At 35.9% G+C, this 26,941-nt stretch overlaps 1 protein-coding gene and 1 long non-coding RNA gene across 19 annotated transcripts in view; one reads left to right on the top strand and one right to left on the bottom strand.

Annotated features, from left to right (window-relative positions):
- Nucleotides 1-19,073, bottom strand: part of LOC128251592 (uncharacterized) — a 64,721-nt gene extending 45,648 nt beyond the window's left edge. Inside the window, exon 1 of the long non-coding RNA XR_008267193.2 lies at nt 18,779-19,073. This is a non-coding gene — a long non-coding RNA (uncharacterized LOC128251592). The remainder of the gene's footprint in view (nt 1-18,778) is intronic.
- Nucleotides 19,074-22,068: 2,995 nt separating this feature from the next.
- Nucleotides 22,069-26,941, top strand: part of LOC106868823 (dematin) — a 157,005-nt gene continuing 152,132 nt past the window's right edge. For all 18 annotated transcript variants that reach the window (XM_089347304.1, XM_014914247.3, XM_089347306.1 and 15 more), the window contains exon 1: nt 22,069-22,216. In XM_089347304.1, coding sequence (XP_089203430.1) covers nt 22,213-22,216 — 4 coding nt within the window. In that variant the 5' untranslated portion in view covers nt 22,069-22,212. The remainder of the gene's footprint in view (nt 22,217-26,941) is intronic.

Genomic DNA, 26,941 nt, shown 5'->3' with positions numbered 1-26,941 from the left:
ATCATGGTTCCAGCCATGACCATCCTGATTTTCTGTGTATGAGTACCTACACTGTCCAGTGTGTCCTCTTTTAAGACTATATGATGTGATTTAGGGAGATCTGGTCACTATTTCTAGCTGGTTGAACAACAAAGTAAATGCTTTACAGTTAGCTCAATGTTGCCAAGTGTTGCTGAAAGTTGCAACTTTTGAGGGATATGAATTTAATGTATGGTTATGAACATTTGCCTTTGTTTCGTGCCACTAATATTCCTGAGATGGAACTAATGTCATTGTTATTGTTGTTTGGCCTCATCTCAAACCTAATCAAGTAGACCCCTCTTCCACATAGGTACTTAAATAAGCAACAAAATACAATCCACATATCAATTGCTGCAGCTCTACCATGTTTCTGTCACCCAGTGGTCGATTATGCTTTGTGTACTGACATGCAGTAGTTTATTATATAATGGGTTGACCAAAAAGTCTGGTTTTCATCAACACTAAGCTTCAAGCAGTTTAATCAGTAGCTAACTTTAGCCTGTCCCTTGAGTATGTACACTTGTTAGATATTTGACACTCCAACATAGTTCAACACAAACTTGGGTGGAGACAGGTTGTATTTTGTATGTTTAGAATCACCCTGAAAATGGAGAGCCAAAACAAACATTATGAACACCTCATTCTTTTTTATATCAAAAAAGCAAGAAAGTGATGGAAACCTGCAAGAAGATATGTACTGTGTACAGAGAGGATATTGTTATGGAATATGTATACCAGAAGTGGTTTTTAAGGTTTCAATCCTAAAATTTTTCAGCTCAAGAGGCGCCTCACTCTGGCTGGTCAACTGAGATTAAGAGAGACACAATGAAGAAGTTAGTTAACACCGACCCCCATTTTACAACCAGAATGATTGCATATATTTTCCAGATATCCAGATTGAGTGTTGAAAATCATCTGCATCAATCTGGTTATATCAGCAAGCTCAATGTTTGGGTCCCACATCAATTAAATGTGGCAAACCTTGCTCAATGGATTTCCATCTGCAATTCATTGTGGGTGCCTGAAAAAAACGACCCTTTTTTTGAAGAGAATGGTGACAGGGGGTGAAAAACAGATTATCTAAAACAATGTGAAGTGCAAACAATTGTGGGGGAAGTGCATCAAATGACCACAATCAACTACCTGAGTTCAGTTGTTTCTGTACTCCATAACAGGACTTCACCCGAAGAAGGTTATGTTTTCAATTTGATAGGATTGGGAGGGTGTTGTCTTTTATGAGCTTCTTTTCATGAACAAGATCATCAGTTCAGATATGTACTGTGACCAGCTGGACAAATTAAATGCAGTTATCCACCAGAAGCATCCAGCACTTTCTAATCATAAGGGCGTTGTCTTTCATCACAACATACCAAACTGCATACTTCTTTGCAGACATAGCAGAAGTTACTTGGGTTTGGCTAAGAAGTTTTGCTACATTCACTCCAGATTTGCCTGACCTTGCATCTTCAGATTTCTACCTGTTTTTGTCTCTTCACAATTAATTGAATCAACAGACTGTCATCTCTGAAGAAAATGTAAAAATTTATCTTGAAATGTTTTCACCAGTAAAGGCAAAAAATTCTTTAAGTAGGGAATACTGGCTATGCCCACAATTTGGTAGAAGATACAGAAATGAAAGTGTAATTATATCATTTGACTGAATAAATCACTTTGAGTTTAAAACTTGTGTCTAATTTCCACTTGAAAAAATCAAACGATCTTTTTGGGCAACCCTACACACACACACACACAGTTTGTAGTGTTGCAGTTCTAGGCATGTTGTATGCAGTTCAGTTGTTTCTGTACTCCAGTTGTTGTTCTTATTGTTCAGTCCTGGGTCAACCTTGATTAAACAGACCTAAGGAATGTGGCAGGACTATATTGTCATTAGGGAATGAACATGAGACTATATTATCTAAATATCTAATATTCTTTATTTTAGATGGTAGGGTGTGATTTAAAAGAAATTTGGCTGCCATTTCTAGCAAGTTGAATGACTATTTAAAGAGTCCTTTCTTCACTCGGGTATATGTCTGTAGGTTCTGATAGCAACCAAAGGAAACATGAGAAAGATGAATTCAATTTGAGTACAACAGTTGCTATTCCTCAGCATTAATGTTTGAATCTTGAAACTTTAAGCCAATTGGATTAAATGTTACCAAATTTCTTAAATCAATGCTGATGAAAAGGAAGGAGGAAGTGAGTAAAAGAAAGTGAGAGAGAGACTGAGGGGAGGAGGAAGAGAGAGATAGGTCAAGGGAAAGATTAGTATGGCACTATCAGAAAGGAATACAATGGAGTAAATATGGAGTATAGACAGACATATCTGATTACTTCTCTAGTCTTTAGTATGGAAAGAAGAGGCAGTCATCATAGTATTTTTACATCACCACTCCTCCAAACTTGAGAATAAGGTCAGTTGAAGGGGCGGTTAAATTTCAGAACTGTTTAAGATTAGTACATTGCAGGGGTTTCCAAATGAATGCAATTAAAAAAAGGTTTGGCAAAGTTTTTAATATAGAAATAAAGTAGAATCTCATCATATGTTTAACATAATAAGTTGAAAAAACTTTAACTAAAATTATTTGCATTATTATATAGAAAAATCCCCTGTAGGGGTGTTTAAACTCTAAAAGCAACAGTCAAGAGAATTGGCTTCAATAAAATCACTTATTTGAAATTTTGGAAAATATAGAAAATTCAATACCAGGAGTGGATTTGGTTTTTAAGCCAACTACTGAAAGTAATAGGCATGTTTTGGCCTTCTTAGTGAAGCATATCCAAATCAGACCCTTTTAGTCACATATGATGAGACCATGAAGTGTGATGTACCTATTCTATAACTACATATCATATCAAGTGAAGACCACAGAAAACCAATCTAAAATATTCTCCATAGACATTCTCTGATAGCATAACAATTTCTTTCTTTTTTTTTTTTTTTTTTTGAATGATCTAGTTAGAAGCAAAGAACAGTGTCCATGACCTTCACAGGCTTTCCAAGACTGTTATGATTAATCTCATTGATGTTCACTTGGAACATATGTAAGTCAATGACTGCTGGAAAAAATGTCAAAGAGAAGGTGATTTCAGAAGGTTAGTGTAGGCTCAGAGGAGGATGGGAGTTACATAGTACAAATAGCAAAATGATGAGTGAGTTATGTGAACATGGATTGATGATGCTACCGAGCTGGCTAGTTCTGAGGATCAGAGGCAATGGTAGTGACAGCAGGAAAGGCAGAATAAGGAACAGTTTATCTAAGGGCCAAAAGTGTGTTTGAGAGTGAGATTTTACCAATCAACTAGATGGCTTTTATTTAAAAGTGATCTGGGATATTCTTGTATGTAACTTCAAAACAGTTCCAGACACCAGAATAATATTACATTGGAGCTCAGATCAGCAACTGTTTAGAGGGAAATATTTTTAGTCCTTTAACAAGAATGCAGTTTTTGGTCTATTATGTATGCGAGATTGCCATGAGAGATGAAGTCTAATATATGAAACAACTTCAAGGGTATGTTGTTTCAATAACTGTGAGAGAGAGGCATAAGATTGTTTCTTTAATATGTGTAGAGATTGTATCTTTATGCCACTGAAGAAGACAAGATTATCAAGTCCTTTTAGAAAATGCTTTCATGGTCTCTCTGTTCATAAAAGTAATGCAGTTTTGATATCATATGTCTAAATGATATATAGATGGTGCCTGTGCAGTTAGAAATGGGTAAAAAGTGACATTTTCTGCATTAAAATATTAGAGGTGGCATCTTTAAAATACAGGAATTAGAGCAAAGAAGATCACATTGATGTTGAGAGAATATGGATCAGAGAAAGCTTCTTCCACATACTATGATGGTGAAATCTGCTAACAAAAAGCTACCTATGGATAGAGCCATAGGTAGGTAGCTTAGACAGGTGATTCTTGAACTTGATATGGACAAGTATTAGGCTAATCAGGTCATCCCATAAGTTCTGTCCGAATTTTGAATAAAGAAAACAAGTGATCAAATGTTATATTTAATTGAAATTTAATCATCAATGTACTTTCCCTGATTATCTATGACTTCCTTCCATATATTTACAAGATTTTTAATCCCATCAATATAAAACTCTTTTGGCTTCAAAGTGAAGAACTCTGAAATGTCAGTTTCGACCTCCTCCTGGCTTGCGAAAGTTATGTCCCCCAAATGATTCTGTAAACTACGAAACAAATGGTAGTCTGAAGGAGAAAGGTTGAGAGAATAAGGCGGATGAGAAATTTTTTCCCAACCAAGCTCTTTGATCTTCTGTGATGTGATCTTTGCAGTGTGGGGTCGCGCGTTGTCTTGATGAAACATCACTCCTTTTCGATTCCTTAAAGTGGGTCTTTTTTTCTTCAAAGCTTAGTTCAAATGTTTTAATTGCTGACAGTAGACTTGAGCATTAGGTGGTAACAATTCAAAGTGAATTACTCCTTTGCAATCCCACTAGATAGAGAGAAGAAGAACCTTTTTCCCATGAAATTCCCTTCTCGGTTGTAGTTGAGCTTTTTCCTTTTTACCACTATTTGTGACGTTTAACATTTCGATAGAAGATCGATTTTTCATCACCAGTCACAAGTCTATCCAAAAAGGGTGAAATGAGTTCAAGAGAATGAAGAGAAGAGCAGATGTCAACTCAGGATTTGCAGTTGCTTTCGGACAATTCACGATGCACCCATTTTCCAAGTTTAGGAACCTTTCCAAGTTGTTGAAGATGACGATGAACAGTTGTATGGTTTGAATTAAGCTTTTTTGCCAAATTGTCAACTGATAATGCAGGATTTTCAAGTAATGCCTCAAGGAGCTTATCATCAAACTCAACTGGACGTCCTGTTCGATCTTCATCTTCAAGGCTGAAATCTCTACTTCTGAATTTTGCAAATCATCTTCTGCAAGTTCTTTCATTCAAGCATTCTCTCCCATAAACTGAGTGTATGTTTCGAGTCGCTTCGGCTGCAGAGTTTCCTTTTTGTACTCATAAAGCATTATGTGCCTTAAATGTTCTTTGGATACTTCCATGTTAGAAAGGGTTTTAATCAAAGAAATTTTAATCCTATTACTCTGTAAAATAATATTTAATTAGTTTAAATGTACACAAATGCATAAAAATGATTTTTAGTACCATTAGACATTCTAAAATACTATTAAATTTCATTCAATTTTAAAAAAGGTAAAATCTGATATTTTGCTGAATTTCTCAAGGGCTATGGCCCACAGACGATTAATACAGGAGAGTATAATCTCTAGATTTAAACTATACTGAAGTCACCAAGGAAGAAAAAGGATTAGACATATTAGAGAAGGTGTTTGTTAACAATTGTTCTATCACTTCTAAGATATTGGAATTGAGAGGGATAGGTTAATAGCTGGCAGGGTCAGAGGGGCTTCCCTTCTTGGGAATGGAACACACTTTAGCCTGTTTCAAAATATCAGGATATATGAGAGAGAGAGAGAGAGAGAGAGAGAGAGAGAGAGAGAGAGAGAGAGAGAGAGAGAGAGAAATTTGCAAAGGACAGGTCTTAGTAATGGAGTACAGTAAAGGTAATATCAGAAGGACATTGTTAGGGCCAGCAGCCTTGTTGGATTGAAGTTACTGGAAGGGGTGTTTGCAGCTGGTGAGGTTGATGAAGTGGAGAAGAAAAGTGTGGAATTTTTCCAAAGTGTGCATGTGCCAAGAGTGTACAGTGTGGAATTGGATGCAAAGTGAACAGCAAGTTTGAAAACTTTTCTCTTTAAGAGTACAGCTGGCAGAGACATCTTAGTTGTGGTGTGGTAGGTAGAAGGATTCCACAAATTTGATAGAAATCCTTTTGGCAAAGAATCAAAAGGACTGATTGCTGTTTGGGAGGCAGGAAAGCCTGCAGGTTGACATCATATATGATTTAAATTATTAAACTAAAATGTCTCTACACTCATATATAAAACAGAATGAGATAAGTGCTTTTATTTTGTTACAATAGATTGTAGATTCTATCTCAGAACTCATACTGCTATATTAACTATAATCTAACCAAATGGGTGGCCACCAAGTATTCTTTTATTTCTCATTATTTTTTATGTTATTGATAATGATGATGATGATGATGACGACGACATTGGCGATGACGATGATGATGAGGGGGGAAGGGAGGAGGAGGACAATGATGAAGATGAAAACGACAGCAATAATGAAACAGATGATGTTAACAACAGTTTTTACAAAACACTTAAACATATTTGAAAATATAGACATTATTTAAAGAATAGTATCAGAACTGGAATCCATAGTTTATAACCTGGTTATGTAAATGATGATGATGGTGGTGGTGGTGGTGGTGGTGGTGGTTTTGGTGGTGGCAGCGGCAATGGCAGCAGCAATGGGATGGCAGTGATGGTGGTGTCAGGAACAGCAGTGATGGTAGTAGTGATGACGACGACGACGACGACGACGATGATGATGATGATGGTGACGATGATGACAATGATGAACATAATGTCATTGTTGCCATTTTGCCACTGCTGCCATTACTGTCATTATCGCCACAACTGGTGCACTGGCTTTGTAGAGTCTAAATCCATTCAGCCTGCAGCACTTCTTAACGTTATAAACCAACCAAACAGCAAGCTTTGTGTTTCACAACACAATTAGTTCAGTTACCAATTTAGTGATAACTTGTAATGACGTCTTCCTCACTGGATTTACTAGAAACAAACTACTTTCACCCCACGCAAATTCTTCATTCACAACTGATGTTTACAATCCACTCGTTCTTTCACTAAGTGGTAATAGTTAACTTTTCCACTCTCATTACGCACATATCACACCCGTAATATTTCAGCTCATTCTTCTCAGTTTTCTTGTAATCCTTCAACACGTCTTTCATCTTCTCTCCTTTAACGCATAGAAAAAAAAAAAGAAAGTACTTTCATTCAGTTTCTCTATTTGCTACATTCACTGCTGATCAAGCCATTCCACTCAGTTATTACTAAACCTTCATTACTTCTGTAACCTTACACTTGCGCTTCTTCGGTTTTTTTTTTTTTTTTTGTATCTCTTGGCTAAAATGCTTATATCTCCTACTCTTGTCTATTGTATTGTGTTTCTTAGCTGATCATGTTGTATATATGTTTGTAAGATCTATCCATAAACTATCCCACTTTATAATCTGTATCCTGCAATAAACATTACTGAAAAAAAATCCAGGTGTCTTTAATATTATCAGTAACAGAAGGTGTGTTGCATATAAATATATTGTTTCATCATGCACGTAAACTTCCGTTTCACACAAACCTTAACACTCTTCACATATGTATATCATAAACTTCATCAGTTTTTGTTTTTGAGTCTACACTGTAAGGCACGACTGGCTTTGGGGGTTTTTCTAAAACATTTTACTTCAGTGTCATTTCCTATTTTTAACCCTATTTATTAGAAAATATATATGGTCAGTCTATTGTGATCAAATGGCTTTCCATCAACCTAAAATATTTAAATGCTTTTGTTGAAGTACATGAGTGAAGATGAAAATACTTAGGTAGAAAAGTGGAATGGTATGTACGTGATTATGGAGGGAAATGATTAGATGAACAGAAAGATAGGACGTAGAAGAAATTCTATATATTCTAAAAACACTAAAAGACCAATATAGACTAAATCATTGAATTATATTCACAAAAACTATTTTGATCAGTAGCACTGAGGATATTTATGGATCTTTCATCATCAGGTGGTCATTTCAGACCAAACAATTAAAACTGTATAATGTGGTAGATAAAAGAATAGTCAGAAAAAGAACATAACCATAACATTAGTAGGAATGTGTGTGCGTGTGTATGTGTGTGTTGAAAAGTGGTTTGGTGTTTCCATACAAGTTATATTTTATAAACAAAAGATGGATGAAAATGCACAATAAAGTTAAAAACTGTATATCCATTTTTTTCTGTGCATGTATACATACATTCATCATCATCATCATCCTCGTCGTTGTTTAACGTCTGTTTTCCATGCTGGCATGGGTTGGACGGTTTGACTTAGGTCTGGAACGCCAGCAGCTGCACCAGGCTCCAATCTGATCTGGCAATGTTTCTACAGCTGGACGCCCTTCCTAATGCCAACCACTCTGAGAGTGTAGTGGGTGCTTTTTATGTGCCACCGGCACAGGATCCAGTTAGGTGGCCTTGGCATCGATCACATTCAGATTGTGCTTTTTATGTGCCACTGGCACAGAAGCCAATTGGGAGCACTGGCATCGACATATATATGTATAGCCAAATACACTGAATTGTGTGTAAGACAGACTTGCTTCGATACAGTGGTTAGGAATATTCCTGAAGTTTCATGAGTAAAGCTCATCAGAAGTTTAACTTGAACATATGTTAATTTATATCTCAGAAGAATGGCTGGTATGAAGAGAAATAAAGTTGAGGTTTCCAACTTATGATCTAGTTCTGTTCTGGCTATTTAGCATAAGTTAATGTGGTTTTAACTTGATTCCCAAGTCGGTTTGATTCCCTCTTTAGTCGGTGGAGGTAATTTTATATCATTGCTAGGTTCCTGTCACTTCTGCTTTTTATAAGTTACATGGTGGCCAAACCCTTTTTGGCTTATAACATGTGGGATAGCATTTCTATTTTCCCATTTTTTTGCTACTTCTTTCATTTAATCTTCCAAGTCATGCTATTTACTCTGTTTACCACTGCATTATTATAAAATGGATTAATGTGGCAAGCTGGCAGAATCATTAGCATGCTGGGCAAAATGCTAAGCAGCATTTCATCTGTCTTTATGTTCTGAGTTCAAATTCTGCCAGGGTTGACTTTACCTTTCATCCTTTCAGGGTCGATAAAATAAATACCACTTGAGCACTGGGGTCGATGTAACCGACTTATCCCTTTCCCCAAAATTTCAGGCCTTGTGCCTATAATAGAAAGGATTATTAGAAAATGGACTAATTCACCTTTCATACATGTTAGGGGTGATAAATGTGTAGAAGCTTAATGAGCTACTTGTGATATGACTGCAAAAGTATTGCTAACACTCAGAGAAAATGGGATGCTGATGCTGGAAGGTGTAGTGAAACTACCTACAGCCATTAGATACAAAACTGCTATCACCATTCTTCTCATTTAAATATAAATAAATGCGAGCGTAGTAGAGAACCCATTCCTTGTCATCACATGACTGATTATTATTCGAATCGGCAACTTCTTCGAACCTTTCCCGCCAGAACGCAAACTGACCAATCACGGCCCCTAATAAGGTCACGTGATAGAGTAAAATTCTGAAGGCATTTGGAGCCCTCTTAACGCTATAAATAGATCAACTCATACCCCACAAATTTGTCTCGGTCCAGTTTCTCTTTGAGAACTGTTCCGTGTACCACACGACAGCAGCAGCAGTTCCAGCGACCACTTCAACAGCTTCGTCCAGCCAACGATGACCACCGCCGTCGCCACATCAGCAACACGTTTCTACGACTACTACCAAGCAGCCTCTACACCACCAGCGTCAACACGACTTACTATGTACACCACACCAAACTACCGCGGCACATCTCTCTCTTCGATTCTGTTAGGTGACTCAGCTTCACCACGGTAAATAAACAGACAAGAGTTCTTAAACAGACAAGAAATTCTCAGCCAGCAACGAACATCTGTATAACAAGAATCACGGCCCGGCATCGATGCCACGACATCGCAACTAGTGATCAGCTCTGCCACACTCAGCCAACTCACTTTCACATACAGAACTTTTCCTATAGTGTACACAAGAACTGGTATATAATTGCTCACGTGTTATTGACTCTCTTTTTCTCTGCTGTAATATTTCTCATACACACATGTATCACTCACATGCACACTTTTCTTTGTATGACGGCCTGTCTTTGATTATGTTATTATATGTCGCATTCACACTCTCACACAGACATACATCTTTAACGCTACAATAAATATCTCTGTTATTCATCTAATACGGTTGTGGTCTTTCATTGCTGGTCATCTATGTTATCGTCGCATAACATATTAGTATATCATCTTCAATATATATTATTGTGTGTTCGACCGTGTGACGCGTTTAAATAAAAGGAGTCCTCTGTTTTACCATTCGTCACCATTTCTCCTTTTTGAGTTCGCACGGTCGTCCCTTACAAAGGTACTAACTTTTGTATTGTGGATAGAAAATTTCTATGCAGTGTAAAAGAATATTTGAATTTATTTTATGCATGGCCATAACTAGTTGGGTGTAACTGTGGATGGTCACATGTCACACAAGTCAAAAGTGAGAGAGTATATTTATTGTTGTATGAAGAGGCTACTGAAGGATGAATATTTCCATCAACATAAAGTTGTAGTCATGAAAAATATAGTATATGGATGTTTGTGAAGGTTGCAAAGCAAATAAACGTTAGATATTTAGTTCTATGAGCAACAATGACAATATGGAAATCTAATGGTGGATTGGATCAAGCTTCTATTTTAATTCCATTCATATTTTAGGATGCTTGATATGAGTTTTGAATCAACTCCCAGGACTTGATGAGTATTTTATTCACCACAGATAAAGGGAAAGTAAAGGGAGTGATCTTGGTAGGGTTTGGATTCAGAATATGAATTGTTTTTATAGTTGAGTAACTTACAAGTTATGATTCAGCTTGTTAGTAATGTCCTGTTGTATTAGGAAAGGTGTCCTAAATTTCTTGTCCTTTTTTTTTTTATAATTCTAAAGTATTCTTCAATATGTTAGTTATTTTTCACTGAACTGACCTACTTCATTCAAGTATTGTGTACACAAAGGATAAAAGTTTGTTATATCACTGTAAACACTCTATGTAAAAGGTTTCTAGTTGATGACCAATGAAATCAGTCTTCTGTTGCATGTGCAGTTTTAAAATAAATCAAACACCATTAATTTGGTCTCCTGTCAGTTTTTTTTTTCAATATAATACATTTAGTGTGTTTTTTTTTTAATCTCATTTTCAATCAGAATGTACATAAAGGTAAGTGAAGTGCAGTTCTCATATGACATTCCTTGATCTGAAGTTTTGAGTCAATGAAAGGAGATACAGAAGGACATTTCAAACAAATATCAACATTAGGTAAGTTTATAAAACTGTATAAACGCACCACGTAACAGCACTCAATGAAAAGTGATTTAAATAAACACAATGGCTTTGTAAGTAAGATTTCAAACTATCAACTTATAAGTTCATATCCTACTACAAGAATTGACTGTGACTTTGATTGTGACACAGAACCCAACCCCATCCCAACTTATTAACCTGTACAGCAGGAATTAAAATTCAAGTGATACGAGAGCAGAGCAGCAGAGTCACAAGTAGTTGAGTGTTTTGTAGCTACACAATCCCTTTTGTAATCCTCTGCTACTCATGTCTCTCTTCTGAAAGTGATTTGGGAGTCATAACAAACTCTTCTCATTCATATTGTCCCTTCATGACACTAACACATTAACTGTTCCTAGATAAATAATAATAGTTTCAATAACGATGTTAATAATAAATATTTTCAACATGGAGGTTAGATTTTAGTGTTTTGCATTTTTGCATACATGGAATATTTAAATGAATTAAAATAATGATATCTAACTTAGGTATAGGAGCACAAATCTGAGGAGGAGAAGGAACAGCCAATTATATTGACACTAATTTTTAATTGATACTGTAAAGCAGTGAGCATGCTGGGCAAAATGCTTAGTGGCATTTCATCCATTCTTACATTTTGAGTTCAAATCTACCAGGGTCAACTTAGTCTTTCATCCTTTCGGGGTCAATGAAATAAGTACCAGTTGAGCACTGGGGTCAATCGAGCCAACATGGTCCCTCTCCCAAAATTGCTGGCTTTGTGCCAAAATTTGAAACCAATATTTGTTTGATACTTTATTCAATAAATCCCAGAAGACTCAAAGACAAAGTTGAGTGATGATTGAAATAAGAAACCCATCTAAATAAAATGCAATGAATTTACTTTGGTACTGGTGCCATTTGGAAATCTGTGGATTAGCAACACATTGTCAGTGATTCTAATTCATTTAGGACCATAATAAAATTATCAAATAAAAAGTTTAGAATAGTACGACAATGCACTATAGAACAAACAATGGACTATATACCTGTTGTAATTTGGTTATCTATATTCCGATGATATTTCGGAATTACAATTTCTTCTTCAGATCTTCTTTGCTGGAGTCTCTGCTATAAACTGTTTTCCAACGGTTTTCTTTTCTCAAGGTTAAAAAAGTGTGCTTAAAAAAAAATGTGCTTATCAGAATGGAGATGGAATGTGAATAGACTATGAATGCAATTATATGGACTATGGATGCAAATGTTATATGCCAATAGTGGATGATATGAGTACCTTACACAGAAGGTCACTATGGAAATATGTAGAGAGATCAGATCTGAAAGTGTTGGGCTTCACAAATGACACAGGATAAAGAGAAGTGGCATATCCATCTAACTCATGCTGACATGAAAAAATGGTCAATAAAATGGTGATGATGCAGAAGGAAGATCCTGAAAATAAGTCAACTATAATCTCAATTTATATCTAATTAAATATTCTTCAGAATAATGAAGTTACAGCACACTCTAGATATACTATACTGTTGTGAATGGGTGGGTTTACATGGCTAATTAAATGTTGCTACTACAACAGCCTCTGAACTATTTGTTTGCATACAGTCTCCATCCTTTCTCCCATCTCTTCTAATAACTGTATGAAATCGTTTTCCTGAACCTCTCTCCTTTACCAGAATTGTAACTCTATGGAATTCCCTTCCTCTATGTTTCTCTTACAGACAACAATGCAGTACAGTTGTGTAAACTGAATGTCAACCACATCAATCTAATCAATTTGAGAGATCTTGCAAAAAGTGTTCAGGCATTTCCCTTTCTCCACAGACTAATTTATAATACATATATATATTTTTTAAAAATCAACCTTAAAATGAGGAAACTTGCTTGAGATCATCCTTGGTTCCATGATACCAACTTCTGGTTTTAAAGTGATCTAAATTAAAATCTACCATTAAGATTTCATGTTAATCTTTGTTCCAAACATCAGATATATAATGACAAATATACTTTCCTAAATACTTCATTATTTTCAAAATTAATTGAAACAAAAACAGTGTATCTCAACAGAAATATGGTAATGAAAGGGTTAACTAATTGATTTTTAAAACATTAATTAGAAATTTACTGAGACATATAAAAGCAGGATAGTAATATGCAATTGGTTTTATCAAAAAGCTTTTGTTTGAAAGCAAATGAGGAAAATTTAATTTACTATTTTTCACTTTAAACATTTTTTTTCTTCTCATGCATTTATAGTTCTAGTAATAATTGTTGAAAGTTTTTTTTTTTTTTTAGTACATCAATTAAAACATAGAATTGGGAGTGTGTCTATAGTTGTTGCGTTTTTGTATTGTTGTGTCCTTTCAGATCAGCTATAGTCAAGTGAGTTTGATACAATTTACACAGAACTTGAAAAATCTGTAGGAACAAGTGTTGCAGGAACAGACATAGGTTATAATGAGGTATTGTATTTTATGTACAGTGTTGAGTTGAAACAAAAAGCGGAGTATCGAGGGTGATGAGGGTGCCAAAGGTAGGATTGATGAGAAGTGCAACAAAGTCAACAAATTTGAAGGGGAAATTATATTGTAGTATCATTAGAGGAAGCAGAGATTACTGTAAGGGTGAGTATTTTTAATAAGGAAATGGTTTTGTTCAGCATATCTCTGGTCAACTATGTTGAAGACATATAGCACAGAAGCAACTAACAGTATGTGTAAAAGTAATTGATATCTTCAATCTTCAATCTATGTAGATATAAGATCTTTGGTTGTTTACTTTGCAGGAGACTTCACGATATGATCAACATTCTAGGAGGGGATGAGCTTATAAATATTGTGGATATACTGTTTTAGGAATCAGAACCTGGAATGAGGTTTCATTTTAAAGACGTTTAAGCATTTGCTGGAGATTTGGCTGATACATTTACCAAGTCACCATCACTATCACACAAATGATGTCTATGTGAGGACATATGAAGATTAAACTCATACACACATACACACATATATACACACAACCTACACATGCACATATACACACTCTCTCTCACTCTCTTGCACCCACATACACATACATGTACACACAAGGGCCTTTCATACAGTTCCTGTCTGTTAATTTCAATCACATGGTATTACTCAGTCAGCTTCAGGCTATAGTAAAAGACATACACACTAATTTGGGAGAGAAAAATAACAACAGGTCCACTGCAGGGACTCAAACCATGTATGTCTATCACTTACTGGGTAATCACTGATTATGCTGCAATGTGCTTACCACTTTTTTGTCACATGAAGCACTGTGAACATTTTACTGCAATAAACTAATGTTTCTACCTTCACAATTATCTCACTTGTTTCCAAAATAAATTGTTTGCTACTCAACCCCAACAGATAGGACATTCAATAACTGTCAAACATATAAATGTACTCCATTTAGATTTGGAGTTTATGACAAAAATTAGCACAAAGAATACCAACAATTGTTAATTAGCAGCTTGATTTTTAAATAAATTACATTAGACACTATATGGCTTTTAATAATTACTTCAAGTTGTGATGAGAACAGAAGCCTAACATTTTTTTTATAATGGAACATGTCTGCGTGATTCAGGACAGATGTTTGAAGAAAAGGAGAAGCTTTAAAGCTTGGGTAAATTAAGACCTGAATTTGGGGCACACGATTTAGAATTTAAAAAAAAATGTTTTTAACTTAGAATATGGAAGTTTATAAATATTTAGCAACTAACTTGGCAGTAGAGCAATAGCTAATTGGTCAATGAATTGGGTGTAACCAAGTTTCAAATTTATAGCTGAAGTTAATGTGAACATTTATATTATTAATGCCATTGAGAAAGTCATAAAAAGAGAAGAATCTAATTTAAAAGCTAATCTGGAATGGATGAAGCCTACTAAGTTTTTATAAAATAAAAAAAAATGAGACCCTTGGTAGCTGAGTACAAAGTTGAAAAAAGTATTGAAATTTTTTGAGTAAAATAACGACAGTGATCAAAATTAAAGATGAATGAAAAATAATCAGGACTTGATTATAGTTAGCTGTGGAAGCTGTATAGTCAATCTGTTCAACTTCTTTTAGTAATTGGAAAGCTGACAGAAACTATTAATACCGATGACAAATAGTTGGATGCTATTTGTCTTTTATAATTCCATTCATAATTAGGATGCATTTTAGGAATATAAATTGCTTCAGTATTCATTTGGCTAGTACTTTATTTTATAGACTATGGAACAATTAAAGACGAAGTTGACCTCAATAGGATTTAAGCTGAAAACATGAAAGGCCACAGCTAAAAACTATGAAGTATTTTGTTCAACAATCAATCATAAAGATAAATATTTATGTTGAGACACTCATGCAATAAAACTAATTTCTTGATTTTCTATAACCAGACATTTACTGGCTGGTTGTTTATCTCCTGCACAATCCTGACTGAGCAGAGACATTCCATTCATGATCATCCCATCATTTTTTCAGGATTAGTGAATGTGGTATTATGTCATGACATCATGTAATGTAATATTACCCACCTTTTCTTTTTTGAAAACGTCAAGGTGTAATGAGGAAGATTTGGCAGTTATTTCCAGCAGGTTGTGATTCTCTTGTTAACTCAAATATTAGAGAAGTGTATCTATTAGATATCAATCCTACTAATCTTCACCCAGAAAATCAAATCTAGTATTAATGAAATGACAATATAAACTCAGAGCAAAGAGGAGGATTTTGTGTTAAGGAAAAATGTTCCAGCTCTCAATAAATTTTAAAGTACAGTAAAGAACATACTGGGTACTTTTACATTTAATGAATGAAGGACAAGGGCTAGAATTTTGATTATCAATTCAGGGAGCCAGCATAAGAACATATCAAAGAGTTATACTATCATCATTATCATTTTTACATCTACTTTTCTTTGCTTGCATGAATTGGAAGGATCCTCTCCAACACAGCATCCTACTGTTCGTTGTGTTCCTTTGTGAGGTTCAGCTCTTAACATTTCCTTAGTCTTCCTCTTCCAGTGCTTTCTTCTGCATGAATCTCCTGGCACTTCTTCAGTCATTTGTCATAATCTACACACATGTCCATATCAGTATCGCTGTCATTCTTGTAAATTACAATTTATTCCATTCATAATCCAGTTTCCCTTTCAGTACATTTGTGCCTTGTTCATGCACACTAAAATTACTCATTCAACGGATCATGCTTGATTCATTTCTAACAGATGTATATGCTTGCATCCAATGTCCAAGTCTCAATACCATATAGCATTGCTGTTCATATTCATGCATTGTATAACTTATCCTTTGCTCAGACACAGAATCACTTTGTTATCAGCAAAGGAAATAACTTCTCTTTTCCCACCTTATTCTAATTCTGGCTACTATGCTTACCACTCCTGCCTCACTGCTGGTTGTTTAGGTTGCCTAGATAACAGTAGCTATCATTTACTTCTGAGCATTGCAAGGAATTTATTAACTGGTGCTTTGAGGGCTAACTACTCCTATATACTTATCATAGGTAAAGTTTATATTTACTATTAGCCTGTCTTGATTCCACAACACTTCTTGTTCGTCAGATCACATTGGATACACCATCAGTAACTTTTACCCACTACTTTTCTGAATATTGAGCATGGCCATTTCTTTGATGGTATCAGAGTCCTGCCTTCTTCCCTGTTTACTAAAACCTTAGTCTTTGCTAAGTGTACTCTGGAGCCTTTTCGTTCTAGGTTTTGTGTCTATGTCTGGGATTATTTCTCTAAAGCTTCCAGTCTTCCCTATTAGAGCTTAGTCATTATCATAGAAGAGTCCCCATGGGCAGCCAATCTGAAAATTCCTGTTTTGACCTAGAGAACAATAATAAATAGGAAGGGGTTGAAAAATGTGCTTGGTGTTCACCTACATGCACTCCCAATTCCTCACTGAATTCATTACCAATCCTCATTTTGCTAACTGGATCTTTGTATGTGGCTTGCACTGCCATGTCCACAATCATTCATGAACTCCTAGTTTTCTAAGAGACAACTAGCCTATAGATCAGTGTACCTTCTCAAAGCTTTCTCCATTTCAACAAATGCAAGATAGAGAGAATTACTTTTGGCTTGAAACTTCTCCATTGCTGTTTCACAATAAAGAGAGCTCCAGTAGTACACTGAATTGAGAAAATTCTAAATTGCATCTCAACTAAATGGATCCTCTTCTTAATCAATTTTACTGTCATGTGGTTGATTGATCATTTTACTGTCATGTGGGTGGTTGCTTGTTGGTGTGTATTGAATTGTTGAAGACCACTATCGTGTAATCTGGCTGGCTGTGTGCATAATAAAGGAAGAAAATTCATGAACTTTTAAAATATTTATTTATGGACATGATTTGTGTTGGCTACCTAGAAAAGAAAGATGCAGATACAATAACCACCAGCTGAGAGGAGAGAACTCCACTGTGTCTTCTGGAAGGCTAGCTGTGGTATACTGTGTGTGAGTGTATGAAGTTGTTTCTTGCTTGAGGTGGTCTGCCTGAGTGCCCCATATGCAGACAATTCGTTGACAGACATAGCCTCAGACTCAACACAGAGGCCTAAATCAAGTGCCTGGAGGAGGTTGTGCTGCCCTGAGTCAAGAGGGTAGCTGCTGGAAGACCCTATGTCTGGCAACAAGACTTTGCACCATACCACACAATTGTCCTGTCTGTAAGTCATCTGTTGACGAATTGGCTACCTACCGAGTGCCCAAGGTGGTCTGCTTGAGTGCCTGAGGTGGTCTGCCTGAATGCCATGGTGGTCCTTTCAAGTGCCCAAGGTGGTCTGCCTGTGAGTTAGGCACCAAACTGTTTAAGTAGGATAAAGAGGAGGCGAATTTCAGCCCGTCCGAGAAGCCATATCACACCAGAGCTTCACGCTGATTGGTTGATCTATAGATCACTCATATTCAGTCTGGGAACACAAGTTGTTCACTTGGGTTCCCAGACTGAATATTTTGTGGTTGAGTGTGAATCCATACAGTACTAAGATTAATGTTACAATCATAACTTGGTTCAACAATTTGTTACTTCTGTAGTTTTTTTTGTTTTTTTTTGCTTTTTTCAAGAGCATCTTCTTTGCCCTTGGGACAGTTGATGATAATATAGCTATGCAAGTCATTTGGTCTGACATCTCTCAGTACAGTTTGATTGACTATACAAGTAATTAAATGAGATTGGTCATCTATCTATCTGTCTGTCTATACATTTATCTACAAGATGGGTGAAAAGTAGGCATTAAAAATTGGTAATAAAATCCATATTCCTTTAAAAAATTTATTGAAACAAATGACACATGTTCTTTATTACATGGACAAATGGAAGTAAATCTTCGTATTTCAACATAAGCACTGGTGGTGTCAACCAGTTTCCTCAAATGGCTAGGGATGGAATGAACAACCTTCTGAAGGATGCCGTCAGGGATATCATTGAGAACCTGTCTGAATCCATATCTCTAAGTCCTCCAGTGTGTGAGGTTTTGTCTTGTACACCTCCACAGGTAAAAATTACATGGAGTGAGATCTGGACTTCTTAGAGTTCTGGACTTTTGTGGTCACAGTCTTCAGGTTTTCGTTCCTGCATATAATGGGGTTTCCAAGAATGAAAATTCAATTCTTTAGGTAACAACATACATACCTTGTGTCTTGTTAGTCCACTTTCACAAGCTGCTTGACGTGTTGATTTTTGCAGGCTGCAATTAAACATTTCCTGCACTGTTACCACATTCTCCGCTGATTGGGATGTGGTTGGACAGCTGCTACTTCTTGCATCATTCACAGAGCCCATGGTTGTCAGCTTTGCGTGACAACTTTTTATTGTCTCCGGATGCAGTGTTGCATGCTTGCCTTTCCATGTATGCCATCATTTCTGAACCAAAACAATGGAATTTCACACTTCATAGTGTACTGCTATCTTAGCTTGCTCCTGAACAGTCAAGCAACTGGCCATCTGGAAAATAAGAAATAAAACAATTAGTGTTGTCTGTTAAAAAAAGTGTTTTCATCACGACTTCAATGAAACTAAAAATTCTATCAGCAATTTCTAATGCTTAGTGACTTTCTACCCACCCTGTATGTATATATATGTATATACAATTATTGTATGTGGTTAGATGATATAAAGTCTATTTTTTCAGCATATTGGCACAGAAATATTTTCTTTTGCCCTTATTTATAATTGTTTATAATTTTCACCTTAAAAGGTATTTTAATATGCTGGCCACTGATTAAATAATAAAAAGAATTATCCTTTTATTAGAAGTATATATATATACATATATTCTTTTGTTTCAGTCATTTGACTGTGGCCATGCTGGAGCACCACCTTTTAGTCGAGCAAATCGACCCCAGGACTTATTCTTTGTAAACCTAGTATTTATTCTATTGGTCTCTTTTTGCCGAACTGCTAAGTTATGGGAACGTAAACACACCAGCATCGCATGTCAAGTGATGTTGGTGGGGGACAAACACACATACACAACAGGCTTCTTTCAGTTTCCATCTACCAAATCCACTCACAAGGCTTTGGCCAGCCCGAGGCTATAGTAGAAGACACTTGCCCAAGGTGCCATGCAGTGTGACTGAACCCAGAACCATGTGGCTGGTAAGCAAGCTACTTACCACACAGCCACTCCACACATGCTTACATACATGTATCCAGCTGTAGAAACCATGCCAAAGCAGACACTGGAGCTCAAAGCAATTCTCTGGCTCTTTGGATCCTGTCAAATCATCCAGCCTATCCCAGCATGTCGTCTACTATAGCTGCCTTGGTTCTTGTAAGTGAATTTGGTAGAGGGAAACTGAAAGAAGCATGTTGTATATATATCTTTTACTTGTTTCAGTCATTAGACTGTGGCCATGCTGCGGCACTGCCTTGAAGAATTTTTAGTCGTATCAACCTCAGTACTTATTTTTTTAAACCTAGTACTTATTCTATTAGTTTCTTTTGCTGAACTACTAAGTTATGGAAACGTAAACACACCAGCATCGGTTGTCAAGAGTTGGTGGTGGTGGGACAAATACAGACACACATATTCAAGGGGCTTCTTCCAGTTTCCATTTATCAAATCCACTCACAAGGCTTTGCTCAGCCCAAGCCTATTGTAGAAGACACTTGCCTAAGGTGCCACACGTGGTTGGGAAGCAAGCCTCTTACCTCATAGCCATACGCACGCATGACTGTGTTACAGTCTCCTTGCCTTGACAGTAAAGCAAGTGTTATTGTTATGCAAGTGTTGTTCTTCATTCCCACTCTTGCATGAAAACATGTCTGGTCATAGGGAAATATAATCTTACTTGGAACAAGGGTTGGTGACATGAAGGGCATCCAGCCAGAGAAAAATGCGCCTAAACAAATTCCATCCGACCCATGCTGGAGTGGAAAAGTGGACATTGAAACGACGATGGTGATGATAATGATATGAACGAGAAAAGAGAGGACCCAATACAGAAAATATAATTCATTGAAAGCCGAAACTTCACCAATTCATACTCCGTGTTATTCTGATAATCGAAAATTGTTGCTGTTGCGCGCACGCGTATACATACATACATATGGACACACACACACACACCTTTGTTTCATTCGTCTAGATTTCTAACGGATTATCCCATTAGCTACATGAAGAATCCTAACAGAGCACTTACACACAGGCAAGTGCCAAACAATATTCTGTGAGTCTGATATACACCCACATCATATCAATATGATAAATAATGAGAATAACAAAATGATAATGATAAATAAATCATAGGAAGTCCCCACCATTTTCTCCCGAATTTTTTTTTTTTTGCCAAAAACCCCCGTTTTCGGGTACGGAGATTCCGGAAAATTGCCAAAAATCGGCATTTTGAAATCCACCCCCCATTTCTTCATTTTTCACTTTTTTTCCCTAACCCTAAAACCTGAACTGTAACTTAAAACCCTAGTTAAAAATGAAGAAATTAGGTGATGTAATTTCAAAAGCCGATTTTTGCCATTTTTTTTTTGCAAATTCGTATTCTCCGTAACCGAAAACGGGGGTTTATGTAAAAAAAATTAAATTAAATTAAAAAAGGGGGTGGTGGTGCTGGGGGGGGGGGGGGGCAAAAGGAAGTCTTGCCAATAAGGCAGAATTGATAGTTTCACGCAAAGTTATGAAAATCCTTAGGAAACGTCAAGTTACGAAAAATAATGTAATTTCCCGCGCGTACTATGTAAATGTTAAGGGTTTTGCGTGAGGTAACTGTTGGCAGAGCGGGCTGGTGCCCCTCCCCCATATAGCACAAACTTGTCAAACTTCTGTATTACGCGTAAAGAATATCAAACGATGTAATTATAACAAGAAACGAATAAACATTTAGCAATGAATAAAATATTGAAAGTCACACATAGATAATCTCCTTAAATAAGTGTACGTACGCGTGTATTTGTGTGTGTGTAGAAACAAATATTCATATATTAGTTTTATAACTATTATAAACATATAAACACTCTTGAGAAATAAAGTAACACACACACACATATGTATGTATAATATTAGCAGTGTTTAGCAGTGTTGATATAGTTCATACACAAGGTGTACTTGGAATAAAATATTCCAAAAGGTGTGAAATATGAAATTCTACTTGGTATTAAGGTTATCTTTCATAAATATGTTTTGGTTTTCAGAATAATAAATAAATAAATAAATATGACGTTATAAATATATTAGTTGAAGCCACTCCATATACCTATTTCTTGCAGAGATAGGACATTTCTGTTGCATAATATTATATATATATATCTTATGTTAACAATGTTTCAGTAAACAGAAAAAAATATATATATATTCAGAAAGAAATAAAGAGGGATAGAGGGAGAGAAAGAGAGAGAAACAAAAATAGAGAGAGAACAACCGTTGGAGTAATCTAATTGAATGGTATCGCCCAGGAAGGGGGAGAGACGGGTTGTTAAGCTATCTCCTCGTCTTCGATGTTGTGCTGCTCCACGCTTCTATCGACTCCAAGGAAATGTAACCAAGTGGTCTAACTTCCTGGATTTAATTTCGTGGTCGGTGCCCTCATCGGTGCCAACCAAGGACTTTCGAAATGGGTAAGAACATTTTAGTTGCTGGCATTTTGTTAAACTAAGCCAAAATATGTGATAATGGCTTTCGAGTGTAGACTTACACAAGGGCTCGTGCATAAGAAATAAGTGAGAAAATGCACCTATCCTTTCTTTCGTTGCATGTAACACCATTTTTCTTAGATTTGTCCTTTCTTGATTATTGATAGATCAAATTGAATAATGAAGGTTAACCATATATTTTATGTAAGTGATCTCCAAAAAGTGAATTTTTAACCGCAGTATAGGATAAACTCATTTGAAACATGCATATTTTTACGGAGGTAGATTGCTTTGTAACACACAGACACACACACATAGATATGGTGACACTTAGAATAGGTGAATGTTAGAAACATGCAGATTTTTGCTGAGTCTTGTGAATTGATTGTTACAAGCGTTTAATTAAATCGATTTTAATTTACTTAATCTTCTAAATTCGCTTATCTCTCATACCTATCTAAAGTAATCACCTCTACACTGATTAATCTCTCTTGTCATGCAACTTTCAATGTCATTTAAATAATCCTTAAAGAAAATCGTTGATTTAGAATATATATATATATATATATATATATATATATATATTATGATGCAGTGGGTGTATAATAATAATGATAATAATAATAAAATTATGTATATGCATGTATATATTGTCATTTAATGAAATGCAGGGCTTCACCGCTAAGATCGACTGTCAAGCTAGGTTAAATTGACATTAGTACTTTACAAAGAAAATAGATTTTCTTTTTTTTTTTACCGTTACAGTAGTCTTTTATCTCTATGCAAGAGAAGCAACTCGCTCCTGTTTACGAATACAATGTCATATTACATTTTATTCCACGATCAAAATAGATTTTATTTATTCGTCTATTATCTTTTGATCGTATTTCATTCACATCTGTATGCTTAACTGTTGTCCGGTCACTCTCTCGACCGGCTTGACATCATTAGCTACTATATTTTATATTCTTCGATGACTAATTGCTACGGGCAGGTGCATCTCTCACCGGCAACTTCTTCACCTAGCTTCCCGTCTTTAATCAGCCGCCAGATCTATTCAAAATGGCGCCGACATGAAACATTCTTCACTTCTCCCTCATTCTCTCTTTCTTTTTCTCTTAGTCTGTATTTCTCTTTCATTCAGCGTACCTTGTTACTTGCTATCTCCACTGCAACACAATATCTTTCACACGCACATGAACGTTTTTACTAGTTCGATTCGACATCGTGAGACGACGATTTTATCGATCTTTTTGTCTGTTATTTATCTTGTCAGGTCATGTGTTGTTAATGATGTTCAGGATGGAACCACTATTAACTATTCGCTTTCCACACTCACACACAACAAGCGAAGAAGTGGGCGGGTGGAAAAGAAGGAAGGCTTTTAGGGGGTGGATTTCATACTGAAAATGCGAAGGACCTTTTGCGTTTTAATTCTTGTACTGCCTTGTATTATTTATGGTAGATGAAAAAAATAAATGCAAGCTTCTTTCCATAAGCGTCTTCCTCTGGCGTCTTCAGTGACAAATGCTGATGATTTATCAACATAACATCATGTTAGTACCTCTATCAGGTGAATCACTCTTACTCAAGTTAACAGTTGTAAAGCAACATCAACTCATGCGGAACGATCATCTAATTTACTTCACCTGTGTGTTAACTTCACGAGAAAGAATTGATAAAAAAAAGTTGATGACTCAACTCATTCTTTCATTTTCGTCTTCTTTTAAATCTCATTATTGCATTTTGATTTCTTTCTTTCATTCTCTAACATTGCTAATACCAAAAGAGCATTTCGTTTACTCGCGTTGTTACTTGTTAAGAATTGTATTTGTTATTTCCGATTCACATTTTCTTTTGACAAGGTCAAATTTTGTGGGAAAGAGCTTATGGTTAATTAAATCGCACTAGTGTATATTTACTGTTATTTAAAAAACCTCGAAAGTATGAACGGTACTGTTAATATCAGTTTAATTTGAAGAGACGAGATCAAGTATGGAAGTAGTAGTATGTTCTGTCAATTTCTGCCAGCTCACTGCCTTTTGTATATGAATATAATGATATATTTTTATCCCCCACCACTTGAGCAATTACACAAAACTGTCTTAGAATCGAAGATGGTCCTACATAAACTGAACACCTTTGTTGATAGGCCTGTCCAATCAAAGTTAACCTGTGGCTAAACAACCATTGATATATATTATATTATGTGCTCGTAATGTTTAGGCGAGAGGAATTGAGAGGCTGTGAGCTGTGATGCTCATCCTAGCCATTTATTTAATTTCGATGTAGTGTTGGTACTTGTGTTATCGATACTGAAAAAGAATGCCGGTATCAATAGGATTTCAGCATGAGAACGGAAGGCGTCCAAAAGTGATACCTTGCAAACAATATATTATCGTTAGAATATTAGGCAAGTTAAAAATGGTCTATCGACAGTGAAAAGTAAGAGTAGGAAAAGAAAAAAATAATAGAATAAAAGATAACCTCTGTTGTGATGCCTGAAAAATACCAAAATATCTAACGTTTCGAGCCGAACCCTCTTGTATCAGTCATTCCAACATACAAAGGAGCATCTTTGTAGTCACTCGATTTATTAGAAATAGCTGCCAAATATCCTTCAAATCATACCCTTTTGGTTGAAAAACAAAGACTGGATAGTCATGGCTAGAATACCTTTGATCATACGTCTGCTCAGTTACAGTTGACGTGGGGCTAACCAACAACGGAGCCTTTACGCAGATGCTCTTGCTAGGTTGGCGCTTTACAAGGCAAATTGTTCCTTTCAACACCAAGCGGGATACATTTGACAGTTTAGTCCTTGCTATATTAAAGAATTAAGACGAGATAGGCACCGCTGGAACAGCTTTCATCATACATCTTCCTCGATTAAGGGTGACGTGGGGGATAAACAACGACATATTTGAATCATAGGTTCCAAACGAAATTTTTAAGGAAAGAGAAAATAAAGAAATGGTATTCGTATTCACATTTTTTTCTCAAGGACATTATCTACTCTAAAACTGAGATTCGAAACCGAATTGCAGTCAGTGAACGCAATATATATCAAGTAGTACTTGTTTACATAATTTTGTGATTTGTAAAACGTGTAAACAATTTTTTTAACACTCCCACGATGTTGAAATCACAGTGACAAGTACTCTCTGTTTCGCTGTCACAGTCAATCTAGCTTAGCGCCCATTCACATCACTGTGCCTGTGTAAGAAATTATATGATGAAGATAATCCAATGACACTTTCAAATACCGTTGCTCACAAGATATCACTACACATGCGTATCATATATATATTATATGCCACAATATCGGGTTATACTACCATAACCAGTAATATACTGTTCGGCGATATATAAAAATGTAACCGCTCTTCACTTATCATTGAATGTATTTTTTCTCTGACTTACTGACAACTGTCTGAGAATTATACATATACATATATATATATATATATATATATATATATACACACACACACACACTTGGATATATGCAGGACATCTGGACATATAATTTATAGTGTGTATAGCTTTCTGAATAGTTTGTGTCTACCAAATTCTTCTCACATCCCGAAGTTACTTGCTCAAGGTGCTCGTTCTAGTATCGAACCAGGAGCCACGTGTATGCGAAGCGAACTTCTTAACCACATAGCCATGTTTGCACCATATTTGCACTTCTGAGCTTCTAAAAATAAAACTTGCCCAGCAACCACGACCATTATTTTCCACAAGATGATATTTAAGGAAAGCAACTCGCACAAAAACCCACCCTTACGGTTTTTAATCAAATCCTTTTTGTCAAACTATGGTGGTTAAAATTTTTTTTTTTATCACATCCCACGCATCTTTAGTTTGGGTACCTCTTCGGTTGTAGAAACACCCTCATTTAATATCACCGATATGTCACTATCGTTCTTGGTGTTATAATGTGTGTGTGTGTATGTGTGTGTATATATGTATATACATACATGCATACACACACACAGTGAACTCTGTGCGTAATGTAGAATGGTTCCTCATTTCACTAGAATTCTATCACCTACGGCTGCAACAACTACTGCTACTACAATAACAAAAGCTGCTACTTTTACAACAGTTAATAATAATAATAATAATGATTGTTGTAAAGCTGTTGTCGCTGCCAACGAAAGTCGCTGCTACAGTTTGGTTATTCACATGAGGCGGGGGTGGTAGGCTGGATGGTGCTGGAAACACCACCGCACACATACTTACTCATTCCACCACGTACTCTCTCATATACGCATACTCGCACACACACACACACACACCGTATAGAAACGGTAAACTTACATTAAGGGCGTTGATATTTTTCTCATGTCTCCCTTCCTCTCACTCGAACTCTTCATCTCCCATGACTCATTTTGCCTTCATTTTTTTTCTTTTTCATTATGATGATTATTATTAGCATCATTATTGCTATTATTACACCCCTACCCGCGCACACAGACCACACACACATACATACATGCATGTATTATAAAGCAAGGTTTCAATTTTCATTTGTATTTACTGAAATGTAGAATATGTATTTCAACCAGAAATGTATAGTTCATTTTTAAAACATTTTTATTAAAATAAAGGGGTGGGGACGAAAACAAAACAAAATGAAAAGAAAAAAACCCCAAAACATCATTATCGCATTTCAATTCGTTGTTTACAAAGAATTTCCTTATA

This window comes from Octopus bimaculoides, chromosome 2, assembly GCF_046866305.1.
Source record: "Octopus bimaculoides isolate indiv1 chromosome 2, ASM4686630v1, whole genome shotgun sequence".
In the NCBI taxonomy this organism is placed as follows: domain Eukaryota; kingdom Metazoa; phylum Mollusca; class Cephalopoda; order Octopoda; family Octopodidae; genus Octopus; species Octopus bimaculoides.
The sequence above is the reverse complement of the archived record's forward strand: the minus strand, read 5'-3'. Positions and strand labels throughout refer to the sequence as shown.